At 43.5% G+C, this 17522-nt stretch overlaps 1 protein-coding gene and 1 long non-coding RNA gene across 6 annotated transcripts in view; one reads left to right on the plus strand and one right to left on the minus strand.

The window, feature by feature from the left end:
- Positions 1-17522, plus strand: part of GRM1 (glutamate metabotropic receptor 1) — a 184114-nt gene that overhangs the window by 155976 nt on the left and 10616 nt on the right. For 4 of the 5 annotated variants that reach the window (XM_081186293.1, XM_081186297.1, XM_081186294.1 and 1 more), the window contains one exon: positions 249-1179. In XM_081186293.1, coding sequence (XP_081042419.1) covers positions 249-1179 — 931 coding nt within the window. Of the gene's footprint in view, positions 1-248; positions 1180-4851; positions 4931-17522 lie in introns of those variants that run through there. The other variant, XM_081186296.1, reaches the window with a different exon arrangement.
- On the minus strand, positions 5966-17521 carry LOC308582840. The gene is made up of 4 exons (XR_014005911.1): positions 14979-17521; positions 11437-14341; positions 7391-7500; positions 5966-6067 (listed from the first exon to the last, which is right to left on the minus strand). It is a non-coding gene; the product is annotated as an uncharacterized lncRNA (long non-coding RNA).

Below are 17522 nucleotides of genomic sequence, written 5' to 3' on the forward strand. Positions count from 1 at the left end.
CATAGAGTAAAAAAATTCTACCCTTCCAATATTGGGATGGAGGTATAGAGATAAACTATAATGATTTGTAAGTCATTATTATGTATGTAAGCCACCCCAGAAATGTTAGAGTTATTGGGTATAGACTTTAAAAATAAATTACACTTGATAAATAAATATCTGTTAATTCAAAGTTTCTCTTTGGAAAAAATGCTTTTTCTCTAGCTACACATTTAAACTTATCTGTCTTTCTTTTCTGTATCCTTTAGGCTGCGAACCCATCCCTGTAAAATATCTGCAGTGGCGTGACATTGAGTCCATTGTGGCAGTGGCCTTCTCTTGCCTGGGTATCCTGGTCACCCTGTTTGTTACGCTTATCTTTGCCCTCTATAGGGACACCCCTGTTGTCAAATCCTCCAGTCGGGAGCTTTGCTATATTATACTTGCCGGGATCTTCCTTGGCTACATCTGCCCCTTTACCCTGATTGCTAAGCCCACTGTCACCTCATGCTACCTCCAGCGCCTCCTCGTGGGGCTTTCCTCTGCCATGTGCTACTCTGCCCTTGTAACCAAAACCAATCGCATTGCACGCATCCTAGCAGGGAGCAAGAAAAAAATTTGCACCCGCAAACCGCGCTTCATGAGTGCTTGGGCCCAAGTCCTCATTGCCTCCATCTTGATCAGTGTGCAGCTGACCTTGGTGATTACCCTGATCATCATGGAGCCCCCTTTCCCCATCCTTTCCTATCCCAGCATCAAGGAAGTCTTCCTGATCTGCAACACCAGCAACTTAGGTGTGGTGGCCCCAGTGGGCTACAACGGACTCCTTATCATGAGTTGCACTTACTATGCCTTCAAAACTCGCAACGTGCCCGCCAACTTCAACGAAGCCAAGTACATTGCCTTCACTATGTACACAACATGTATCATCTGGCTGGCCTTTGTACCTATATACTTTGGGAGCAATTACAAGATCATCACTACTTGCTTTGCGGTGAGCCTGAGTGTGACAGTAGCTCTGGGGTGCATGTTCACACCCAAGATGTATATCATCATTGCCAAGCCCGAGAGGAACGTCCGCAGTGCCTTCACCACTTCAGATGTGGTGCGTATGCATGTTGGGGATGGGAAGACACCTTGTAGGTCCAACAATTTCCTCAGCATATTCCGGCGGAAGAAGCCAAGTACTGGAAACCCAAAGTAAGTAACTTGACTTTGTGCATCTGTCAGTCTTTCTACTTTCTTAGTCTTTTCCCATTTTCAGGAACCTTCTTACTTTTTCAACAAGGTTTGTGATTCTGCTACAACTTCATTACATGAGGAAACAATGGAGGAAATGAGATCTGAACTCTGGCATAGTCTACAAGAATAACCTGTTCTTCCTCTCTGCTTCTCCTGTGCTACGTGTCAGGTGCAACAGGCCTACATGCTTTTCTGCCATTGACCCCCAACCCTGCCTTTAACCTATTCTGCTTCGGTACACAGTGACATGCATACAAAATGGCGGTCACTTTTTACACTGTAAAATAGCAACAAATCTTGGTAGCCATGTTTCTACATTTGTTCAAAAATATTTTTTAATGCTTATCACAGTATTGCCACATATGGAGACGGTGGCCCCCGGCTGGTGAGCAATAATCCCTATTATACTTGTTGACTGGTTAAGACTGAGTTGAAATAACAACAACAACAATAACAACAACAACAACAACAACAACAACAACAACAACAACAACAACAATTTATTATTTGTACCCCGCCCATCTGGCTGGGTTTCCCCAGCCACTCTGGGCGGCTTCCATAGAAACCAAAAATACACTAAAATATCACACATTAAAAACTTCCCTGAAGATGTCTTCTGAATGTCAGGTAGTTGTTTATCGCTTTGACATCTGATGGGAGGGTGTTCCACAGGGCGGGCGCCACTACCGAGAAGGCTCTCTGCCTGGTTCCCTGTAGCTTTGCTTCTCGCAATGAGGGAACCGCCAGAAGGCATTCGGCGCTGGACCTCAGCGTCCGGGCAGAACAATGGGGGTGGAAACGCTCCTTCAGGTATACTGGGCCAAGGCCATTTAGGGCTTTAAAGGTCAACACCAGCACTTTAATTGTGCTCGGAAACGTACTGGGAGCAATGTCTTTCAAGACCGGTGTTATGTGGTCTCGGCGGCCGCCCCCAGTCACCAGTCTAGCTGCCGCATTCTGGATTAGTTGTAGTTTCCGAGTCACCCTCAAAGGTAGCCCCACGTAGAGCGCATTGCAGTAGTCCAAGCGGGAGGTAACTAGAGCATGCACCACTCTGGCGAGACAGTCCGCGGGCAGGTAGGGTCTCAGCCTGCGTACCAGGTGGAGTTGGTAGACAGCTGCCCTGGATACAGAATTGACCTGCGCCTCCATGGACAGCTGTGAGTCCAAAATGACTCCCAGGATGCGCACCTGGTCCTTCAGGGGCACAGTTACCCTATTCAGGACCAGGGAGTCCTCCACACCGGCCCGCCCCCTGTCCCCCAAAAACAGTACTTCTGTCTTGTCAGGATTCAACTTCAATCCATTAGCCGCCATCCATCCTCCAACCACCTCCAGGCACTCACACAGGACCTTCACCGCCTTCACTGGTTCTGATTTGAAAGAGCGGTAGAGCTGGGTATCATCTGCATATTGATGGACACCCAGTCCAAACCCCCTGATGATCTCTCCCAGCGGCTTCATATAGATGTTAAAAAGCATGGGGGAGAGGACGAAACCCTGAGGCACCCCACAAGTTAGGGCCCAGGGGTCTGAACACTCATCCCCCACCACCACTTTCTGAACACGGCCCAGGAGGAAGGAGCGAAACCACTGTATAACAGTGCCCCCAGCTCCCAGCCCCTCTAGACAGTCCAGAAGGATGTTATGGCCGCTGAGAGATCCAGCAGAACCAGGAAACAACTCTCACCTTTGTCCCTAGCTCGCCGGAGATCATCAACCAGCGCGACCAAGGCAGTTTCAGTCCCATGATGAGGCCTGAATCCCAATTGGAAGGGATCCAAATGGTCCGCATCCTCCAGGCGTGCCTGGAGTTGTTCAGCAACCACACGCTCAATCACCTTGCCCAAGAATGGAAGATTTGAGACTGGGCGATAGTTGGCCATACTGGCTGGGTCTAAAGATGGTTTTTTAAGAAGCGGTTTAATGACCGCCTCTTTCAGCGGATCTGGGAATGTTCCCTCACAGAGGGAAGCATTCACCACCCCACAGAGCCCATCGCCCAGCCCTTCCCGGCTTGCTTTTATTAGCCAGGATGGGCAAGGATCAAGGAGACAGGTGGTTGGTTTCACGCGTTGAAAAAGCTAGCCTGAACACTCCTGTCTTGGAAGAAATATTTAGTCTGAAATGTAGCTGTGCATTGATTTTCCCCAGCCTAGAGCTTAGGAGACAGCTGTTGCTTCAAGCAATGAAGCAGTTTAGACCGGAAGCTTAAATAGAAGCTGTCAGCCAACCCCTGATCTGAGCAGGTGCCTTCATGCACCTCCACTTCTCCCATGTAGCTTCGCATGCAGCTACCCAGGCATTTCATCAGTGGCTATGAAGTTCCTGCTTGGTTAGCTGACTCTTCTGCTTCTGAGGCCCACGGGGAGGTACGGAGATCTGAGAGGCAGGTGGTGTGGGGATCTCCCATTCTGGGGCAGAAGTATCTGTGTCCATTTGCTCCCCAGTGGAGCTCTGCTGGATGGTTTTGCACCCCCTGCTCCTCCTCTGAGGAGACCTCAGATTTGAGGTCTCGGCAGGGCAGAACCCCAGCAGTGCACTTTCAATGTAGTCCTATCTATGGCAGCTAAGTAAACTGGGAGGATTTCTAACTGCTATTCAAGATCCAGGATTGTCAGCTCTCTTGCTTAGCATAATATGAACAGCCATGATGGAGTGGCTACTCTCACCCAAACCACCTTGCAAGCTATTGAACTGTGCAGCACGTTTCTAGCAATCAGTCAAATTCAATTTAAACCAATGTAGACTTCAGCTGAATGAATATTTACCTAAGAAATAGTACGGTAATTCTCAAATTGTTTATGGATCAGGTTTCAAGGCTTGGTAAGGAAATTACATCTTCTTGCTCTGTTATATGAGAGTGACAGAGCCTTACAAAAAGGCTCTGTTATTATTTTTTTACACTTCAAGATGAGGAATCCCAGTAATTCTTCTGTCTAGAGATATAATTACATACAACCCTTACAAAGGAAATTAACAGTTAGATATTTATTGAGCTAGATAGAGAGGATGGGATGGGATGGGATGGAATGGAACGTCTAAATCTAGAAAGGGATTTCTCAACTAAAAAAACCAGAAGTATACACTCACTTTTATAGTACAAGGTAGATGGTTTTGGAGAGTTTCATGAACATCATCAGACTATTGCTCTTGTATTACAGTGGTACCTCAGGTTAAGTACTTAATTCATTCTGGAGGTCTGTTCTTAACCTGAAACTGTTCTTAACCTGAAGCACCACTTTAGTGAATGGGGCCTCCTGCTGCCGCCGCGCCACCGGAACACGATTTCTGTTCTCATCCTGAAGCAAAGTTCTTAACCCGAGGTACTATTTCTGGGTTAGCGGAGTCTGTAACCTGAAGCGTATGTAACATGAAGTGTACGTAACCCGAGGTACCACTGTATATGCATAGTTGATTAAACTAATAGGATTTTAGCCAGTCTTATTTAAATCTTGGACCTGTTGGCAACAGTTGTCTAGCTTAGAGTAATAGATAAAGATGAACTGGATCATCTTGATTAGCTCTGCAGAAGTTTCAACTCTACTGGATGTCCTAGTCTGATGTCACCAAGGTTTCAAATTCTGGATGGTTCTGAACCAATTTTCTGGCCATCTGTTTCTTTCACAGAGTGCATGCCAAAGAGACAGAACATTGTAAACTGCAATATAGAGACAGGTACTATTTTCCTTGAATGTAATTCAACGTAATTTTCACAGCTCTCAGTATATTTTCTCTCTGAAATAACTTTATTTGTTGGGTGAAGGTAATGGGTAATTGCTGTTGATGTTTCACAGTCAGTAACAGACTGGGTTCTAAGGATTCTCACCAAAGTGATTTTGTGCACCTTGAATCACGAGCAACTTCAGCCACTCTTTTTCTCCACTCTTAGCAACGATTTCAAATCAACTAATAACAGAACCTGGACTAACCCCTTCAAATGTAATTTTGAATGACAGGGAATGGAACTAAACTGGAGGAGCAATATTCGCCTTCTATATTGTTCATTCATAATTTAGACTTTGCACTCAGCCTTAAGTACATATTACAAGAAAACGTTTCTCTTCCTTTGGCCACTAAACAATCTGATGCATTTTGAAAAGCACTGAGCACATTCTTGAGATATTTTCCTTCTCTCTCTCCCGCTGGCTCTTCCCCACCCAGGAAGTATGTAATGACTGAAACAAACAAAAACAAACGGTCATTGTACCTTTACTGTGACCTGGAACTAAAAGCCAATTAGTTTGTTAATATGCCTTCTGTATTTTGTGTTTGTTCAGGGCACATGGATCATTAACACACCCAAAATAAAAGCAGCAATGTGACCTAAGTCTCCTAATAGGCTGTTGCTGCCAGCCTTAGCATTCACAAGGGCTTGCTTGCAAGGCACGAATATGCTGCTGCAGCAGCAAATCTGTTTTCAAGTGGGGGCACACAGCCATGCTATTATTATGCACCAACATAAACATGCTGATGGGCATCCCAGAAGATAACTTTGGCTTTAAAGCACTGCGTCAGCAGCCCAAGATAAGCTATATTTGCACTTCTTGAGAAGATAATCATAGAGTTGGGAGAACTCAATGATCATCTAAGGCAGAGAGGCTGGATTTGCCATGACTAAGCCATCTCTGACTGATGTTTACTCAGCTTGATGTAGGCAAGAAAGCCCACACAGCTTCCCCATCTATTTCCCTGGCCAGTAGCTCCCCACTAGCCTGACTATAATACGTAGTCTTATCTTTTCGTCATGTAAATCTGCTACCTCTTTATAGGAAAAAGGCACTTAGCCAGTTGCTGATTCCTAATGGAATAAACAAGGGAAACGGTTGCTATTCTGGAAGGATATCTGGGAAGATAAATTCAGAAAGAGAAGACTCAATGTCCTGAGGATGCATTGCAAATATATGACCATAATAGTGGAAGTATGAGTTGATTCTCTACTTTTTAAAATTCAATTTCAGAGAATTTATTTTACCTTTCTAACCTTTGTTATAGATACAGAAATGTGTATAGATAACTGGTTTCTAATTCCTGTGTCAAAGAATACTTATCAATAGATCTAGAGCATTAACCTCCTTTATTCAGGGTCTCATAAGTTCTGGCTAAAGACAGTTTCTTTGGAGCAGGACACAGAGCAGAGTTGCTGCCATCAGCCTTCAATGGACTGCTTCGTTTTCCGAGGCTAAAGGCATGTTGCAAAGCATCTAGACACTTTTTAAACTGTTAACAACAGTTTAACAGTAGTCCTAGAAATGTTAAATCAAGTGAGATACTTTTATTGGTGAAACACTGAGAGACAGACTTCAGTAAAAGGAGCAATTCAAAAATGGAAAATAAACAATACAACTTGAGATGAAGGTCAAGTGCTGGTGTTAAACATAACTCAAAATGGATTAATTCAGTGCAAACAGCTGTCCTTATTTGCTCTGTAGACACTGAATTCCTTTAAATTGTTGCTAATCTTCATTTTTCTTGAGCGCTCACCTGTCCAAAGCCTGATTTTGATTGTAAGTGAAAAAGCTGTTGGGAGGTCATTCTTAACTCACTTACTTGGAAGTTAAGTTCCACTGAAATAAATAGGGCTTATTTCCAAGTGATGATGCTTAAGGACATGTTATGAATTCCTGGGGAAAGGGGCTGGACTGTTGTTTTTAAACAACTAAATTAACAACCTGGGAAACAGAGAAATAATATGAAACAGCGAAAATAAGGACAGGAAGGAAGGCAGGCAGGATATGCAGCGGGGCAAAAAAAGAAGAGATTCATTCATGCATTACATAGAGGGTGTGAAATGGGTTATCCTCAGCTATGAAAAAGCATTTTTTTCTAGCTTAATCTTTCAGCATGTGACTCTGCCTAATAAATTCACTTAAAACTCTCCAGATTCTGCACTTAATAAAAACAATTCCATAAAGAATTTCTAGTTTAGTATTCTGAAAGATAGGCTATTTATTATTAAGTGATTTGGCCAACACCCCACACCGTTTGCTGGAAAGCCAGGGTGATAACTCACCCTTTAATTGCCCAACTCAGCTATTAAACCCAGAGTTCACCCTTCCTCTTTCTGTAGCTCCGTTCATGAAAATATATTTACCACAAATCATTCACCGTCCCATTTTGGAACAGACTAAAGCAAAGAGTCTAGAGTGAATACAATGTAATCAAATACCTCATTACTCACTGCTGTAGGATAAACACTTCTACATTGTAAGATGCCCATGAAGGAAGGAAATTCAAAGGTATCTCTTTACTGAGAATCCATAAATGTCCTCAGAAATCCTGTGGGATGGAAACATTTACTCCTCAGAAGCTTTGGAATGGGTCAGAGGGCCCCATATGTTAATAACCAGATGTTGTACTTTGCTTTGGGATTGATTTTAATTAAGAGTGGGCTATAAATCAGATAGATAGATGATAGATAGATAGATGACAAATAGGCAGGCAAACAGACAGACAGACAGACAGACAGACAGACACATAGCTGCTGTGGTCACCCCTGGGCCAGCACATCATCCCTGTCTTGTGGGTGAAAATGTGCCTTGGCTCTTACCATCTTTGCAGATGCCTCTTAATTTTTCTCATAGAAATATCTCCATCATAGGAAGTCTGTCTCCCACTGGAGCACTATGACAAGCCCTCAGAAGAATGCAAACTTGATCAGTGGTGCAGCTAAAAACATGTACACCAGCTCCATAACTAATGTCCCTTTGTCTTTTCAGTAGAGAAGACTGCCATACCTCTAATTTTGATCTCTGTAATTGCTATCGTTCATGCTCAGTGCATTTTTCAGCTATTATTTATTATTTCTTTGTGAAATGTATAATGCCCTCCAGCAGGTGACCCCAGGGCAGAAAATACATGGGTTCATTAAAACACAGCACAGTAAAAAAGAAGATGGAGAAGATAGAGGAGGAGAAGACACATAGGCATGTGGTACCCAATTTAGAACGGCTTATATCAGTGCTTCCCAACGGTGTGCTCTGACCCACTTGAAAAATAAGGCACCATGTAACACAGTGGCATAGCATGGGGGAGGCAGGGGGGCCTTGACCCCAGGCACAAATTTCTGAGGGGGCACAACCAGGCACCTCCACAACAGATTTCCTCATCGAGGCTGGAGCTGTGAAGAGGCAAGCTGCTCCCGGGTCGGGCCTTTGGGCTGGGGCTGCAGCGGTGCCTCCTTCTTCTTGTGGCCAACAAAGAGGTGCCTGTGTGCACCCCACCCCTGAGCCAGCCAAGAGGGAGGGAGGGGGAGGGCACCACCACCCACTGAGGACAAGGGGAGGAAGAGAAAGGTGGGGAAGCACTGTTGGAGCCACATGCGTTGCCCAGAGCGCCACACTACAAGGACAGAAGGGCAAGGCAACACAACACAACAGCATTCCTAGTTTCACATTTCTCTGCCTATCTCTGCTTCCAGGTTGGGGCTAGTTTGCAAGGAGAGACTCCCTTGATTAGCCGCTGGCCAGTGAAGGGCTTGAACGCTGCCCTGTCCACCAGATGGGCGCAATACTTGCCCCACCCCCGGCGCTGGCAACCCACACTGTGCCCCTGTGTAACAGTCACCCTGCCTGACAGAATAGGGATTGTGATGAAATTTCCTGATACAACATGGGTTAGTTACAGTTGATAGGTGAGGGACTTTGTCAAAATATTTTTGAGAGTCAAAGCATCTTCTACGTGATCAGCCCCATCCACATATTTGCCAACACTTCCAGAGAACTCTAAAAGGAAAGTCATGCTGATTCTTCTTCAGCAAGACTTGTTCTTCTACATGCTTGGTAATTCTATACAGTCGTACCTCGGGTTAAGAACTTAATTCATTCTGGAGGTCCATTCTTAACCTGAAACTGTTCTTACCCTAAGGTGCCACTTTAGCTAATGGGGCCACGCAATTTCTGTTCTCATCCTGAAGCAAAGTTTTTAACCTGAGGTACTATTTCTGGGTTAGCAGAGTCTGTAACCTGAAGCGTCTGTAACCCGAGGTACCACTGTATTGAATAATGCTTTCCATAAATTTACCAAGAACAGAACTGATTTCCTGGATTCCCAGATCTCTTGATAAAAATTGGTTTTGCATTGCTCTGTGAGGCACTTATATTTGTATCTTAGGCAGACAGAGGACGGGTTTGTTCCCAAACCCCCAAACTTTAGAACAAAATCATGTTTTATTCTTTACTGTTTGTTATTCAGATTTTACCAATTATTCTGACTTCGGTAAATGCACCTTTTCCCAAATACTGCAGGCAGGCGTGCAGCTAACACAAAACAATAATTAAAGATTTCAGTGCCAAGCATCTACCCCAGACAGTCATACATTTGCCAACATTGCTGGCTCAACTTCAGTCCTTTTGTAGGACACACAGGACTGTGACAAATAATGGCTGTTTTCCAGGTCTTCCTTTTGTGTGAGATGAATTTCAAGTAGGAAGTTCAACAAGCTTAGATGTGTTTTATATTGTCAGCTTATAGATTTAAGAGAATATTTAAAGCACCCACGAGATGCAGGGCAACAATTTTTTAAAGGAACTGTCACAGTTAAAATGGGTTTGTGGGGTGTGTGTGTGTGTAAATACAACGGAAACTAATGCAGCCAACGAGATCCGAATTAACATTTAAACCTTGATTGCATGAAAGCCGAAGGCCTGCTCAATCGATTCAGTCTCTCTATTTATACTTTGCCTCATCTCATTTGCATTTAATTTCACAGCGTAGGCTGCTGTGGCCCTGTCCAATGCAAATGAATAGGGACACACACTCAAGTTATTCCATATTACTCTATGTAGCCACGTTGCCAGGTATAGATTTCCGAGTCAGATTGGGATGGAATGAGCATGGGAATGTCACAGTTCTAGCACACATTTCAGCCAGGCAAAAGCACTGGAGAAGGACCAGGGACGGGCACGGTCTGGGCAGAGGGGGTATATCTGGAGAGAGTATTGAAGGCCAAATAGAGGGACCTGGATAGCCACCCTTGGCTCCCTCACCTGAGGTTCCTGACCTCTGATCCACAGCAAGTTAATAGAGCTTTCCCACAGCATACGTCATAGCTGGCATTCCAAATTGTGCATTTATCATTCTGTTCCTGCCTTCTTACATAGTCAGTAGCAAGATCATTGATTCAATTATGCAGTGTTGTTTTTCTGTAAAAAGCTATTATAAAATTGAAAATTTTACCTAGAGTTCCAACTTTCTCATCCATCTTCCTATTTTAATTACTCCATCCATGACGCAATTTAAACAAACAAAATAAGATAAGATGATTTATACGGCACAATAAGTGCCAAAACATCTTCCTCTACTCGGTTTTGGTATGATAAAGAAGTTGCCAAATGGATTATACTAAGCCAAGAAAGTCTTGCTGTCAGCCAAGGTCCTACAAGGAAGGGAAAATATTTGGAAACAAACAAGTTCCACAGTCTAGATTATGATTGGTAAAGAAAAAGCGATTTATATGTGTTGTATATGCAATATAACATTCTGCCACCATTCTGCACTGTGGAGTCCCGTTTTTCTCTTCTTGTTTTCCCTGTTTACATTTACAACACGTTTAACTGAAACACTTCTTTGATGTGTCTAGATCCAGCCTTTGTATAAAATCAGCATGTTAAATTAAGTGCTTTACCATCACCTCAGTCAGCAATTGTCTGCAATACAGATTAAGTGAAATAGCTTGAAATGAGTTTGGATAGCCCAAGAGGATCTTAGACTTTCCAGCTCCATGCCCCATGTCCAAATGTTTTGGAACTGCAGAGTGGGTAAAAATAAATATTTTGCTTTCTGCAATTAGTCGTGAAGGGGAAACTGTTCAACTTTTAAAAGCCAAACATTCCCCCAGGTTAACAACAACCCCCTGATAGGAACTTTAGCAATTCTTTGGATTCTGATTATAATATAAAACAAAACTGCATCTCAATATTGAGGAGGTTTTGCAATTTTACAAAACGTTCCATACTTCCCATGTTGGAGGTCACAAATGTATCCCTGTGGAAAACATAAGGCAATGCTTTCGTCATGGCATAACATGTCAGGAATAATCCACACACCAGTTACAATTTAATTTCCTGCTTGGCTGGATCTCATACTACGTTTTCTTGTATTGGTACCTTTGTGAATATACGTATATTTCATTTGAGCAATAGGAAGAAACTCACAACAATTCAGTTAGCCTGACATGGAGAAATGTCTCTATTTAAGAGTGAAAACTGTTCTCACCTGTATCAAGTGTTTATTTTGGTGCCATCCCATTTTGAAGTCCTTATATCCATATCAGAAGTTCCATTTCTCTTCTTATTGGCTCAGATAAAAGCTCAGCTTTGCAGATAAGTATCTGGTGCGCAAATGAGATATGAGAATCTTTCCTTTTTATGGAGTCTTTCTGGCAGAACTTGCAGTGACAATATCTTACTTAGGGTAGAACTATTCTGGGGTAGGGGACAAGTTTGCATTGTGATAAAACTGTTTTTCTTACTGAATAAGCAGAGTAGTAGTTCAATGGGTCATGAAAATTGTGTTTTCTAAATGTTTGTTCTCGGGGATGGGGTGTTTTGCCACTGCGCTTGAGGGATCGCTGCACGTACTCTCCTCAAAACAAAGATATATATGTGTCACTGTCCATCACTACAGAGACATGCTGCAATAAAATAAAATGCAAAGGAGAGTCATATTCTACAGCTCTGAACCGCTTCAGGTTTCTTTACACCTTTCACAGGAACATGGGATATAACTTGTATTTATGATCTAGAGTTCCTGAGATGCAAGAGTGTCACAGACTTTTCACCTAAAAATAACCCTTACATGTCTATTCAGAAAGGAGATCCTTATATGCATCTGTGGGCACAAGTACCTGCTGCTGGCTATGAAGATACCTAGCCTGGAACTTAAGATGCCCTGAGAGTTAAGCCAGTGTAGTGGTAATGCAAAACATAGAAGTCCAGGAGTGCCGGGCGGTGAAATTTTTCGTAGGTTAGGGCCAGAGGCGCCAGCTTGTGAAAACAATGGGGGGCGGCTCTTGGACGCCGTCAGACCTCCCTCCGTTAGCCAGGAAGAAGCTTCCCAGATTTTGGGAAGGAGGTGCCAGGCTTTAATGCTTTAATATTCTAATTTACCAGTGACATTTAGGGGACTAGCATAGTCTGACTACATGCCACTGAAGGCCAGGGTTCAAATCCAGACTCAGACATGAAGCTCACTGTGCGGCTTTGGGCCAGTCATGTTGTCTCAGCCTACCTCACAGGGTTACTGTGAGGATAAAATGGAGAGGGTGGGGGAGCATGTAGGCTTCTGCGAGGTCCTTAGAGGAAAAGTGGAATATAGTAGTAGTAGTAGTAACCATCATCACATTTCATCGAACTCGTTGGGACATTCTGTTACATAATGCTGACATTTCAACAATCTTATGAAGCCACCTCATGCACTATCGGCAACTTTAGGGCCCAGGTGCCAGTGCCAGGGCTGTTGGTAGGTGGAGATTTTTGTGATTAGTTCTATATCTCCACCAAGCACCCTACACTTGGGGAGAAATTTGAGGAATTATATATGTTCAAGTTTCTGTGATTAAGCTGTTCATCGCTGCACCGTGTTAATGGACAAACTACCCCAGGGTAATCGGGGCATGACCCTTCAGTTTGGCCTATGCAAATGAAGAAGTGGAAATAGGCAGATAGGATTCTCAGTCGCTTCCTTTAAACCATATCTGACAAACGAAATTGAGTACCGTGCATTAGGATTGGGGTTGGGGAGCAGCTCCAGCGGTTTCAATCCTATTGCATCAAATCCCTTACCTGAACATACTGTTCTCCCTAATTTGAACCAAGACAAGTAGATAATTAACACATAATGATGCATATCATTTTTCAACCAGGAGTCAAATGCTCACATATCAGGCTGCCTTTAAACTTGGACTAGTTAATCAGAAACATTGTGAATTTGAAAGGCCTAATAAAAAAGGCCACAGTTGCTAAGCTTCAGACTGTCATTGCATATATAATTTCTTGTTTTGGAGAGCCTCTCATTGCTGGTAAAGGTTTAAATTGTGAGTGAGACACCAAGGTGAATAGAATGAATGCAAGGAAACGACCCTGGAATGAGACTGACTTGCACCTTTAAATTACATCAAAAAATTCAAGTAATCATTCAATCAAATAATCCTTCATTTTCTGAGCCAAATGCAATCTTAATACTATGCATACTGATTATTTGGTGGAGAGCAAAAATTGCAGAGTTTTGTTCTACATGCTTTTAGAGCAAAACTTCATTGTTTGTCTTTTTGCAGAATTCTGTCTGGCAGAAGATCTGTGCCAGGAAATAGCAATGCTGATACTAGGTGAATAAATTTCCTTTGAAATCCAGGATCACATCTTCTGTGAAATACGCAACCTGCCAGAATGTCCGGTGTAGGGCACCATGTCCCTCCTTCTCATCAAGGTTATAGTTCCCTCTATTCTGGTGAAACCAACCAATCAGCTGTATGCAACAAAATCCTTGCATACACACAGAGAGCAATCCTAACACAACGACACTAAACAAAATATTCCCTGAACCCGCATATGTTCATCCACTCCTTGCAAGAAGCTTGCTCCCAGGGTCCCTGGTCCTGGGTAGAAAAAATGGTTCTTAAATTACAGTTTCTCGACAATTATAAGACATCCTCTCTCCCAAGGGCTTATTCTGCCTCAAGCAGTTCAATCCATTAAAACCCTAAGCCTCCCATGGGCAAATTGTTAGGCACCTCACTGTTGTGAAGCCTACAGCAGGGATAGCGGAATATGGCTTGAGGGCCACATTCCCTTGTAGACAGCCTTCTGGGGGCCACATGCCAGCTGTGGACAGGGCCAGAGGCAAAGTCAGCAGAGCAACAGATGTGACTCCTACCATTGTAGAGTACGCTCCATTACAGCTGCACAGAAGTCTAAAGGTTTTTACATACACACAGCTCTTCATCCAGTCAAGCAAGGTTCATTTGCTTGGTACAAAGACACACTTCATCCAGGCAAAAGCACTATAGGAAAGCATGGAGCTAGATCAGTGAGCAGGTGTGATCTGGGGAGAGTTTTGAGGACTGAATAAAGATCTCCAAAGAGCCATATTTTGCTCCCAGATCTGAAGTTCTCTGCCTCTGCTGAACAGCCTTCCTATCACATATTTCCAGGCACCAACACCTACCTCTTCTTCCTAGCTGGCAGATGCAAGAGAATTAGGCCTGGAGCAACTTTCTCATTATGGTGGCTATGTGGCCGAATTTAGAGTCCTCTCTTTGAAGACACTCTTTGAGGGACACGGGTGGCGCTGTGGGTTAAACCACTGAGCCTAGGGATCAGAAGATCGGTGGTTCAAATCCCCGCAACAGGGTGAGCTCCCGTTGCTCGGTCCCTGCTCCTGCCAACCTAACAGTTGGAAAGCACATCAAAGTGCAAGTAGATAAATAGGTACCGCTCCAGCAGGAAGGTAAACGGCATTTCCATGCACTGCTCTGGTTCGCCAGAAGCAGCTTAGTCATGCTGGCCACATGACCCGGAAGCTGTACGCCAGCTCCCTCAGCCAGTAAAGCGAGATGAGTGCCACAACCCCAGAGTTGGACACGACTGGACCTAATGGTCAGGGGTCCCTTTACCTTTACCTTTGAAGAGAAGTCAGAGGGCAGTCCTCTGTTTGTAGGACTGTCCAGCCCAAGTCAAGTTTAAAGACAAAGAACCATGTGAAGATAGAGTACAAGGCTTAGAAGTTGCCCTTCAACAGTTATCACCTAGAGAGCTGACTGAGCAATCACATAGATCAACTGGTCACAGTCTTCTCTTTTTTTAGTGACATGTAAGTGGCCACCCTGCTTTCCATAGTATGTAGTTTAGTGCCCCACTTAAACGGACACTTCAGCCCCCCCCCCAAAAAAATTCCTAAGTCTGAATGTGCTAATAGCACGTAATGCTATGTCGGCTTATGGCTGCAGTAGTTCATGGTCACTAAATCACCTCCTTCTAGCTGACATTAAAATCCTGATTAGACTTAATAGCTGGTCCAAGCCAGCAGAAAAGTAGCATTCGTGACTTTTTAAAAGAAAACATTTCCATTTAACTTTGGGAACATTGCATTGGCAGCTTGCCACTGCACAGTATATCAAAGAGAAGAAAATAGAAATGTAATGTAATGTAATGTAATTAACATATCTATAGTTATAGGATTCCAACCAATCGTAACTTCCAAGCAAGATACATTAAAAGGGAGATATCTATTTAACTTTACAGGGCAACTTTTGCATATACATGAGAACCAAATAGTTCCCCAGGAGTCCAAGAAACCTTTTGCAGTAAGATATTCCAACAAGTTTCTTCTAAATTCATTTATCCTTGCATCTTCACCCCATTCACACTGAAAATTTAGCCCAGAGTTGTAAGAATATTTGTAGCAGAAGTAGCAGTTTATTGTGAAGTCTTTGCAATATGACACAAATGTTAGCACAATATAACACACACCTATAATAAGAAATTAACATAAAAAGGAGGGAGGAAGAAGCAAGGTTTAGACCAAACTTAGCCCTCCAGATGTTTTGGGACTACAACTCCCATCATCCCTAGCTAACAGGACCAGTGGTCAGGGATGATGATGGTAACTGTAGTCCCAAAACATCTGTAGGGCCAAGTTTGGCCATGCCTGGTTTAGACAGTCTGTTCCGTCACTCCTACAGTTTGGTTCATTCTTGTCCACAAACTGAAACCAGGACATTTTGCCACTGAGGCAAAACAGAAAATGCCACCCTGCCGACTCCTCCCCCACCCCGATAACAAATCCTCCCCAGCCCCCAACCCCACTGACCACCTTTGCCACTCCCCCCGCAATGATGTCCATGAGAAAAAAGGGAGAAAAAGGAGACCAAATTGAGACCTGTGGAGGGGAGGAAGAGGGGGAAAGGCAAAGGGGGAGGGGTGGTGCTCTCCTCATGGACCCAGGTATGCTGTCCATCCCAACTGTCCCATATCTGCTGTCCCGATGCAACTGCCTCACTAAGCCTCAGGGGTGTGCCAGAAACTGAAACAAGAAACTGGATAATTTTTAAAGTAACAAATTTATCTACATAATTTTCACAAATATAACGTGAAACCGTGACCAGCCTACTATTCTAGCAAAAAAAAGTGGCGGTGGGGAATGGGGCAGGCTAGTAGTTCCTCTCTAGCAGCTCAGTAAATGAAGCACAGAATGTTTGTGAATATTCTTATCCTCACACCAGCTCAGGTAAGTGCTAGCCTATGCTGACTTCAGGTACTTTGTTTTTCCCCTCAAGTTCCTGTGACACTTTTGATGGTGACATAACTGCAATTTTATCAGTAAATTTACTGTGCTTTAATTTGTCATCTCCCTCATTACTATGGCCCAAAATAACACCCTTACCGAGACTCTGAGTTTGGAAACAAATTCTTAAAAAAAAATATAAAAAAATAAAAATTTAAAAAATCAGAAAAGCAAATAGTGACAATGAGTTTTATGGAAAGGCAGGGCCCGTGCACTGCGAAAAGCTATCAGCAATCCAAAAAAGGGGATGTAGAATATATGTGCCCTCTTTCCAAGCACTCAATCACTGGGAAAGGAAAACCTCCATATATTGTGCAAGTTCCAATATGAATGTGGCATATAGACCCACCTTGCAAATAAATTACTACCCCACAAAATTCCCCCCTAAGCCTAGCTATCCCTACATGTTGATTGTGCTAGTTACTTCTGACAATCAGTAGTCCAAGGGGAGAAAAGAACCAGCTGACTCTGTGATTGCTCAGAATCAGGTCTAATTCACCACAGGCAACCAAACAAATAGCTAATTACAAGCTATTCAAGCATGACTAAGAGGTGTTTCCACTCATGTGCAGCACCATTATTATCATCTGGAGGTTATATGTTATTTAGATTTCTTTCCTGCTCTCCTGTAGGAAGCTCTGGAGGACAACCATTATACATTTCTCTTATTTTAGCTCCAACATAGGGAAGGAAGTTATGTTAAGGGTGCTAGTGCATTGCCCATTCCATGAAGCACAGGGATTTCCACCTGGCTGCCCCCTATCCAAAACACAGCACTGTGTCCACTGCATAACCACCCTCATTTTTAAATGCATAGCACCTTGGTTGGCAAAGAAGAAAGGAATACCATATGGCGAATAGGGTAGATAGAACCACTTAAGTCATGCAGACCTGGAGAAGACACCTGAAGCAGCACAAGGAAGGCTGGAAGTAGGCCAGGGACAAGCACCCAACTGAGTGGTACAGCTGCCATGAATGTGCATGTGGATAACCACTCACTGGGTGTCTTTTTCTTTTCA

This window comes from Podarcis bocagei, assembly GCF_964188305.1.
Source record: "Podarcis bocagei genome assembly, chromosome: 3".
Taxonomy (NCBI): domain Eukaryota; kingdom Metazoa; phylum Chordata; class Lepidosauria; order Squamata; family Lacertidae; genus Podarcis; species Podarcis bocagei.